The sequence below is a fragment of the Hibiscus syriacus genome, unplaced genomic scaffold, assembly GCF_006381635.1.
Source record: "Hibiscus syriacus cultivar Baekdansim isolate YM2019G1 unplaced genomic scaffold, ASM638163v2 tig00111025_pilon, whole genome shotgun sequence".
Classification (NCBI taxonomy): Eukaryota; Viridiplantae; Streptophyta; class Magnoliopsida; order Malvales; family Malvaceae; genus Hibiscus; species Hibiscus syriacus.
In genome coordinates this window covers 292,538-302,193 of record NW_024062959.1, presented here as the reverse complement: position 1 = coordinate 302,193, position 9,656 = coordinate 292,538, and the positions used below count along the sequence as shown (strand labels likewise).

Genomic DNA, 9,656 nt, shown 5'->3' with positions numbered 1-9,656 from the left:
TAAAAAGGGTTTAGAGCTTGGGAATAGAGCTTGAGATTGAATTTTGAAAAAGCTAAAATCATTGAAAAATCATTAGTACAACTATTTGTTCAAAAAAAAAGTAAATAACAAGGTTTGAAAGGATAAATTAGAATTTAAACTTACAATTTTCGCTTAAGAAGACAACCGGAAATTAATTTTGGCCTGACTCACTTACGTCCCCAGTGGAGTTACCAAGCTATCGTAACCGTCCTTAGGGTGGGCCTGGAATCGAGTTTCGACTTGAATTTAATGTGTCAGAGCCGCCACCTATAATTTTAAATTAGGTTGATCGGTTACCTTAACTTACCTTTTATCTGATCTACATTTTACCATAAATTTGTCGGATTCGGGAGTCGATTACAATCAATGAAGGATTAGCACCCCTGTAATGCCCTTTCGGTACCAATTTGATTTCTCGATTCTATTAATTGTGAAAACTAAAGGTTAAATTAAAATTTTAAAGTTTGACCCGAATTACTTACCTTTGATGAAGTTAAAATTGCCCTAAAAAAGAGTCAAATTAATGTTAAATAAAGTAAAACAAAGTAAAAAGGTATTAAATTGAAAGAAAACAATCATTAAAGAATGATTAAATTGGAAAGAATTTAAAATTAGGGGTCAAATTGATGTTAATTGAAAGCTTTAAGGGAAAAAAGTTAGAGGGTGAATTCGCAAAATATAATAAATATAAACAGCAAATAAATCAAATTAATTTAAAATTCAAGCCTAATTCACAACATGTAACCAAAATGAATTACGTATCAGAATTATAGAGATTACAAAAATAATTTAAAATTTTACTAATTACACTTCAACCCTCTCTATAAATAGCCCCAAAACCACAAAAAAAACATTTTAACCAATTTCCTAAAAAAACACTCTCAACTCTCCCCATTCAAAACCACAATCGGCATATGGCCAGCCATTCATCGGCGAAGCTGCCACCACCCGGACCACCACCAACTGTTGCTCCGACCACAACCACCAGTGGCCGAAAAACTACAAATCTCCCAAAATGTTCCCCTCTACACCCTAAAACCAAATATAACACCTAAATCTCCAAAATCGACCCTGAAAGGCATAGATCTAAAAAAGAAACCCTTAATTTTTTACCTTTTCTGATTATGCCTTTCCACTTCTCGGCGTCTTTTCCTCTTCGATGACGTTCCTTCGCGTCCTCGGCGTTCTCCCACGAAACAAAACTTTAAGCTTTGTTTTTCTTTATTTTTGATTTCGAAATATTTTGGCCTTTGGGGTTTTGGATGTTTATTGTTTGTTGCACTCTTTTTTTTTTGATTACTTTTGTGGCTTTTTTTGCTGATATGTTGCTTGGTTGCTTGATTGGCTTTTTTCTGTTTCTTTTTTATGATTCTCGGGGGATTTTATAACCCCATCGGTAATGGTTGTTATCGATTAAAACGGGATGGTTCATTCCCGATTTTGTCGAGATTCTCATGTACGCTTGGTTACAGCCGATTTTTCAGAGTTTTTCTCGGCTTTGAATGCTTCATCGGTGCATGACCGTTGTTCAGTCTGTGGGTGCCTTTCGGTTTTCTCGATCCACCGTTGGATCATTTTGACCAAATCCAACGGCTGTCACTCCTTTGCGACGCCGATGCTAGGGTTGAAACCCTAGCTGTCTTTGATCTGAGTCATTAATCCATCCTCAATCTAACGATCCAGAACCATGTGACCCTCCTAGTTAAACATGAAACCCTAATCCTCTACTGGGTCAAGCAAACGGGTTCGGGCTTCCCACCGGGTTGGCCTGCTGATTTGGTTGAGTCGAATTTGGGTCTTACCTTAGGCTTTGGACCCTTTGGAATCATATTTGGACTTAACTGGACCTGGAAAAAAATAATAAAAATATGATAAGTTAATAAAAACAAATAAAATATTAAAAACGAAAAATAAAATACTAATAATAATATGTATATATATTATATTTCAATCTTTTCAAAGAAACTATATAAATTATATACGTTTTCAAAAACATTTTTAAAAAACTATATATATATGTTTTTAAAAATACGTTTTAAAACTATATTATAAATGTGTTCCAAAAACCATTTTTAAAAAATCATATATTATACGTTTTCAAAACCGGTTTTAAAAAAATATATTATACGTTTACAAAACCGTTTTAAAAACTATATATTATACGTTTTCAAAATCATTTTAAAAAACTATATATTATATGTTTTCAAAAATACGTTTTCAAAAACTATATTATATATGTTTTCAAAAACTATATATTATATGTTTTCAAAAATACGTTTTCAAAACATATATATATTTTCAAAAATTATATTTAAAATTATTATATATATTATGTTATACAATGTAATAAAGACCCCGGACGGAAATAGATGTTGATATATATAACGACTACTATTTTGATAACGGATAGCTTTTTAAATACATATTTTATAAATACATATATATTGTTCACATTTGTATGGTTAATTATACATATTTTATATGGATGCAGTTTGCAGACACCACTGCAGCAGCTAGGAAAGATATTGCGGAATACTGTAATGAAAGATCAACCTATGCCCGAAGCATTCGTGGAGCTTGTTCGAGTCAAGGCTGCCTCCGCCGGCTCCGACAATAACACTAGGTTGCTAGGTGCAATACACCTGCAAGCATTGAACTCGAGGAAGAGAAGATTATTGTTGTGGATTTCCTTAGCTAATACTGATTGATTCACCGCATCTTCTCATTCATTACATAAGGAGATCTGAGCAAGCAGTCGAAATGCAAGATTGACTAATTCAAGTAAATAAAAAATCCAAACCTTAGAGTTCGCTTATTACCTATTGCTTATTCCTTTTGACTTTGAGTCCTCTTCTATGCTTTATTTAAGCAAAGAGAAGGCCCTAGACAGCTTTTCTCTATTCTCCCTCGGATCAGTGAAACTCCCTTTGTCCCGGGATCTACTCAATCAATGATCTTGAACCACAGCGAAATCAAGTCGCATCTGGCATGCCAAAGCAAGGTAAGCTACTATTTCCCAAAGCCTACTGAGCCAAAGGTTCATGATCTAAAAGGAGAGTAAAAATCATTCACCAGTGATTTTGAATCGGAGCCAACCGCCACCTTTTACCAGAACTGATTGAAGTGAAACGAAACCATCGGCTAAATATTTCTAGTGTCACCCTAGTATATGAGTGTCTCTGTCAGAATAAACTTTTGTTTTCTTATTGGTTTGAAATATCTGTCGGAATAAACTCATTAGTGTGTTTTACAGAAAACACATTAAATGAGAAATCAGAGTATTTGCAAAATACGATGATGCTTTTGTGTGTGTAGAGTATTTTTTTTTATGTTAAAAGAAGTGAGTTTTTCACTGAGGAGACACGATATCAATTTAAGGGGTAAAGTATAATTGATGATAAAATTAGAATAAAATCTAAATAAAGTAAAAATTAAAAGATTTAAATAGGTATATATCCATATGTATTCTTTAATGAAAAAAATCAAGGGATAATGGGGTTTTCTAAGAAAAGTATGGATATTTTTATAAGGAAATTATTTGATATACACATTTTATAAATTTTAGTTTAGACAAGTTTATTCATTTTAATCACTTGTGTTTTATTTATTGGAAATATTAAATAACTACTATAAAATTGAGATATTAGTATTGACTGGAAAATAATCAAAAGACAAAATATTAGTTTGATCATATTATAGATAAACCACTGCCTTAGAAATAAAATCATCCTAATTAATGCAATATTAAAAATGTACATTGTCCCCTATGATTAAAACAACCCTTCAAAATTTGTACACTTAAAAACTAATATGAAAACTGGTGGTATTAATTTTCTCAGAACTTTGAAGAAAACAGATAACACGTGAATGATGATATGGCAGAAAATTTAACTGGTTTTCTATAAAATTTGAGGACTTAATTATTTTTAGGTTAAACTAATTATTTCTCACCCATCTATTCTCATGTTTCTGTTTTGGTCACTCAACTTTTTTTCACAACCATTCCTAACACTACGTTTCGTTTCTGTTTTGTCTCCCAATGTTCGGTTTGATTATAACGAAAATGATGTTATGGCATAGTATAATAACAATATTAATCATCAAAACTCACATATTCTATTAAATTCATAATAATTTGAAATAATTCAATAAAACCTCAATATTTCAAAATCCTATTAATTTGATTCTTATTTTAATTTAAAATAATTTATTAATTTATTAATGCTTGATGTCGGATTTAATTATTAATATTTAATGTCGGATTTACGAAAACCATGACTCGTGGTGCATGCATGTAACCGAATAAAGCATCACTCTGCATTCAGTAAATTTTCCAGTTCTTGTTCCAGAAAGCCAACTCTAATTACCCATGGAAGATATTGTAACTTCAATTCGAAAGGGGTTTTAGCAAAATTTTAACGAGACCGTGGCCAAAATTTGACAGAAAGTCAAAATTTTAACGAGAAAGATGATCTATTGAATTATTTTAAATTATGAGGACTAGAACTATTATTATACCATGAGATATCATTGTTTTCGTTAATTTAACTGTCAAAATTAAATGGAAGGTGACTAAAATAAAACAAAACATAACATTAAATATAATTTTAAAGAAAAATAATTGGATCATCAAAACAGAAATAATTTAATCTATCTTCTATAAAGTTTTTATTACTCGAGACAACATGTCTCGCAACAAACACAAGTACTACAAATTCAAGTGTTCGGAACAAGAACAAAGTTGTCCGCCGGGAAGAAATGGCAGACAGGAAGTGTCCCATGTTAGATCCCCAACACGCGAAACGACACATGGTTTCGATTCCACTGCGAAGTATCCATGTGACAAACAGCAACCGCGGTCACTATATCATCATTCTTACCACCCAATGATACCTTAAAAACTTTGTTCTCCGTCAACTGGCTATGGCAATACAGTACGGCATAAGGGTAGGGCTTGGTGTGACACGACACCATCACCGGAGCAGGTATCTCTTCCGGTGTTTCTAACATGGTATAGTTTTGGAAAAGTGTGCTCGACTTCGTATGATGTTCTGTAGCAACGATCTTGAAATCGTCATTGTTTCCAAAGATGTTGGTTGCGAAATCGAGCATCGATTCCAAAGAAGTAGCGCAGAATTTGATCTCCCCTTTGATGGATTCAGTTTCGCATTCTCGGAGTGTACCTTCCATTGCTTTAGCCTGGGGAGAGTCCTCCGAGAAAGCGAAGAACCGAAGCAGGTTAGGGAGTGATTTTAATGAGAAAGCTATGGACTCAGCTTCATCTCTAGGCAAAAGGCGAGGAGAACTCGAAGAATCTTTCTGCGGAAAATATATTGGCATCGAGTTCCCGACTTTAAGATGTTTCAAGGTGAAAAACACCATGGCTGATTGATCCATGTGATCCATGTGAGATGATGGATCATTTTCCACGACTTGTTATAAGCCTTGAACCATGACAAGTAGGAGGAAGATAAGATGAAGAAGATAAAAAATTCTAATATGCATATTTCATTGCTCATAATGTACAGATTTCTTCGACTTTGAGCTATATCTCTTCCCCTTTTATAAAGAGGACAGAATGGTTAATATATACGCATGGACCGAGGGATGTTCGATCGTGGCATCCTAAAATTTTAATTTTTTTTAATAATTTGATTTCACATCTTTAAAATTTTATAATTCCGTTATATATCTTTAAAATTTTAACATACTTTTTAAAAGTTTATTTCTTATACAAAACTCGACTCATACTCTTATATATATATATATACAAAATCAGGATAAGAGATATCACAAAGATAATGGATGAGAGTGACGTATACCTACTTCATTAATCATATACTAAACAATTTTATAAAGTGACCTCAATTTAAGGAGGTTAGTGATTAGATGTACTGCACAGGGTTGAGTATAGATTCGAATATGACGGATTTTGATTTGTTCGGATCTTATTGGATCGGGGTTTTTAGAGATTATGTTTTGATAGGATTGGGTTCAAGTTTAGGGTGAAAAATATCCGACTGATCTAAAAAAATGTAATTTTACCTTATATATTTAGGGATAATTACAATAATACCCCTCTATATATTATTTTTTCAATTAAATCATTATTTTTTATTGAATAAAGTAATATTTTTTATAAATATATTATTTCAGGTCATATTAGGTCAGGTTTGAATTTTATCTAAAAAAAACATATTAGATTTGAATCGGTGAAAGATGTATAATTTTTAAATCGGTAAATTCACCGTATTAAATTTATAATTGACCTCAATGTTTCAATTCAGACAGGGAAAAAACATGTTGAACAAATATCCACCAAATCAATTTTTGTTCAATGAACCTTTTTGTATAGATTTGGTAACATATTAATTCATTAATTTCTCAGTTGATTATGACATTCACTTGGTAACTTGTAAATTTTAATTTTATTAATATTTATATATAGAGACAAGCATATTGAATCCATGCGCAGCTCATTCACTGTCGGCAATTATATTGAAACACACTACAATAAAATTTTCGATTTCAAGCTTAATAGATTAGGGTCAGAGTTTATGATTCGTGTTCTGATTCACGTCAATATATATATTCGGTTTGTTTATGACTATTTTTTATTAGATGTTGATTAAAAATAGAAAATACAATTAAAATGAATGTAAGATTCATTTATAATCAAATAATTATCTATATGAATAGATGATAGGAATTAGGGTCAGTATTAAGTCGTTTAAGTCACTCAAAACAATTTTGATTGTTTGGACATTATAATGAATGTATCTTCTTTGTTTGTGATTTTTTTCTTAAGGTTTTTTCATAAAATTTACGTTTCTTTTATTGTATGATCACTTATATTTATCGTTATCCTATCATAAAGTATAATAAGATATTACCATAACGTATTTTGTTTGATTCGATCACGATCTCTAAAGTATGAAATTTCATTGTTGATTCACAACACTAAATTCACATTGTGATTGATAAAAACAGACAATTTTTGCATATATGAATTTGGATGATGTTATGCTAATGTTACACAAGATGCCTCGGACATTGATCCTTGTGGATAATTAACGTATATGATTGATAGGTCCGATTGTGCATGTTGAAGAAAAATATTAAAGTTGCTTTATCATTGAAGTTGGAGTAATTGTGCATGTTGAAAACTATAACTAGCAAGTTATACCTGAAACAACGTCTTTATTATGTCTCTGGTATATCACTTGATTGTCTTTAAAGAAACTATTTTTAAGTTGGAGATCATTTAGGTTACGTATCATAAAGAGGATGTGAATTTATTTTCTTGTATTTTATCTGTTTTCTTCTTCTTATTCGATCTTTAGAGATACAATTTTGTATAGTTAAGGATCTCCAACTATTGATGAAGTTTATGATGTCTTAACCTCAGATAATAAGATGAGGCATCCCGTGATTGGATCTGAGTATTAGGGAGAAGGTCTCTTCGAGCATAGGATAACTCAAGAACAATTTTCCTAGCAGTGAGGCCAACGATAGGTCGAAGTCATCAAACAGAGGTAAAACTTGTTATTATATTAAGAAAAATGAGCATATTAAATCTAAATGTTACATGTTCCAAAATAGAAACAAGAAAGATATTGCAGATCACAAGAGAAAATGACTAAAAATTCCAAGGAAATTGACATAGTGGAAGATTATGATGAAGAAGAACTTCTAATTGCTTTTGATAAAGTCTATAGCAAGCAAGAAGTAGATTATTGATTTCAATTGTCGTTTTTATGTGTTCCAGTCGAGATTGGTTTGTGACGTATAAAGTCGTGTCTATAGGTAATGTTTTTATGGGGAATATTGTCTCATGTAAAATCGTTGGCATTGACCCAATCAAGATTAAGATGTTCTATGGAACTACACTTGGTAATGTGAAGCACTTTTAGATTTGAAGAAGAATTTGATTTCGTTGGATACTATTGATTCAAAAGGGTATACGTACTCTATTGAAAGTGAACTTATAAAATTTATAAAGACTTTCTCGTGTGATGAAAGGATAAAGTAAGATGGTCAAATTTGATTTCATTTCGATAATTTTTTATAACATCCCAAAAACCGGGTTAATGACTAAAATGAAATTTTTTGAAAATTGATGATTAATTTCAAAAAAGATTAAAAGTTTAGGGACTTAATTGGAGAATTTTGGTGTTGGAGCTAATAAAAAAGTTTGAAAGTAGAAAGAGTATAATGGTCATTTGATAAGAAAAAAAATTATATTTCCTTTATAAGGATATAACCACGTGGAGAATAGGGGGAAAAGGAAAATAAAAGTCTGGAGAGTTGGGTTCAGCTAGATTCTTCTTTCTGTGAGCTCAGTTAAAAAGGTGAGTTTCTTACAAGTTGATTATTCCTTAATTTTATGATGGATTTTGATTCTAGGAGGATTAAGAAATGTAAAGGAATGCTTAAAGTGGCTTAAAACTCAAAGATGAACAAGTTATGAGAAATTAAGTAAACAGAGTTTTTAAGGGAATTATTGAGAAAGAGTTAGTAAATAAGTTTTGAAGGGAAATTTAATTTGTCAAGGGTCTAATTAAGAAGTTAGAAGCTATAGAAGTGAATTAAGAACATGTTGAAAATTTAGTAAGATTTTTGGTTCTAAGAAATATAATGAGATATTGAAGATGATGATGTGTTATAGTGTTAAACGATGGTTTAAGTATATATAATTAAGTTTGATGGCATGAAGGGAGTAGTATAAGTGGAGTTTAGGTAAAGTGATGATAATTTTCAGGTTAATGAAGTAGAATCTGGGTATCGATACTACAAAGCAATATTAAGTGATAGCTATGAGTGGGTATCGATACTGCATGAACAATATTGATATTATAAGGCAAATGTTTGTAAAATCTTCATGGGGTATCGATACCAATGTGGAGGTATCGATACCATTCTTGATATGAAATTACAGAATCGAAAATGGATATCGATATCGTGGAAGGGTATTGATACTACAAGCATGAGGGTATCAGTACTGTAACAATAGTACCGATGCTACTTAAGTTGGGATTAAGAAAGTAATGTTTTGGTTAGTATATATTCATAAGAATCTTTTCGAGTAATTCAAATCTCGATATTTATTGGATTGTATATTCGTATAGATAGCGATCGAGAGCAAAGTCCGGACGAGTCGACCAAGTAATAGTCATCGAGAAAGAGATCGATATTGACTAATGAGACCATGTGAGTGCATACTCGTTGGTATATGATGTTTAATGGAAATAAGACTTGCGATGAGTCTATTTCCTATATTATAAGGCATGAATTCATGGATGTAAGCATGTGTTTGATAGGATTGTTATGGGTGATTAAGTACTTAAATGTGAATGTATGTGTTATATGTTATTGTATAGGTTACATGATCCATGTGAATGCATATAAATAATATATGTGATATAAACATAAAGGATTATATGAATAGGTAATGATAAGAGAACAAAGTATATGTTACATGATACGAGCTATGTGATATGTTATATATGACAATGAGCTATGAGGCTACATGAGAATGTTACATGATCTACGTGAAAAAAAGATATGAGATTACAAGTACAAAGATATAAGTATGTAAGGATTTGTGTGATTATATGAACATGTAAATATGTAAC

The 9,656-nt window shown here is 31.3% G+C and overlaps 1 protein-coding gene across 1 annotated transcript; it reads right to left on the bottom strand.

Annotated features, from left to right (window-relative positions):
- Nucleotides 1-4,718: 4,718 nt before the first annotated feature.
- On the bottom strand, nucleotides 4,719-5,565 carry LOC120150751 (BURP domain-containing protein BNM2A-like). The gene has a single exon (XM_039163378.1). It carries the CDS (start codon nucleotides 5,425-5,427, stop codon nucleotides 4,804-4,806), a length of 624 nt encoding a protein of 207 aa, XP_039019309.1. The 5' UTR covers nucleotides 5,428-5,565; the 3' UTR covers nucleotides 4,719-4,803.
- Between the last annotated feature and the right edge of the window lie 4,091 nt (nucleotides 5,566-9,656).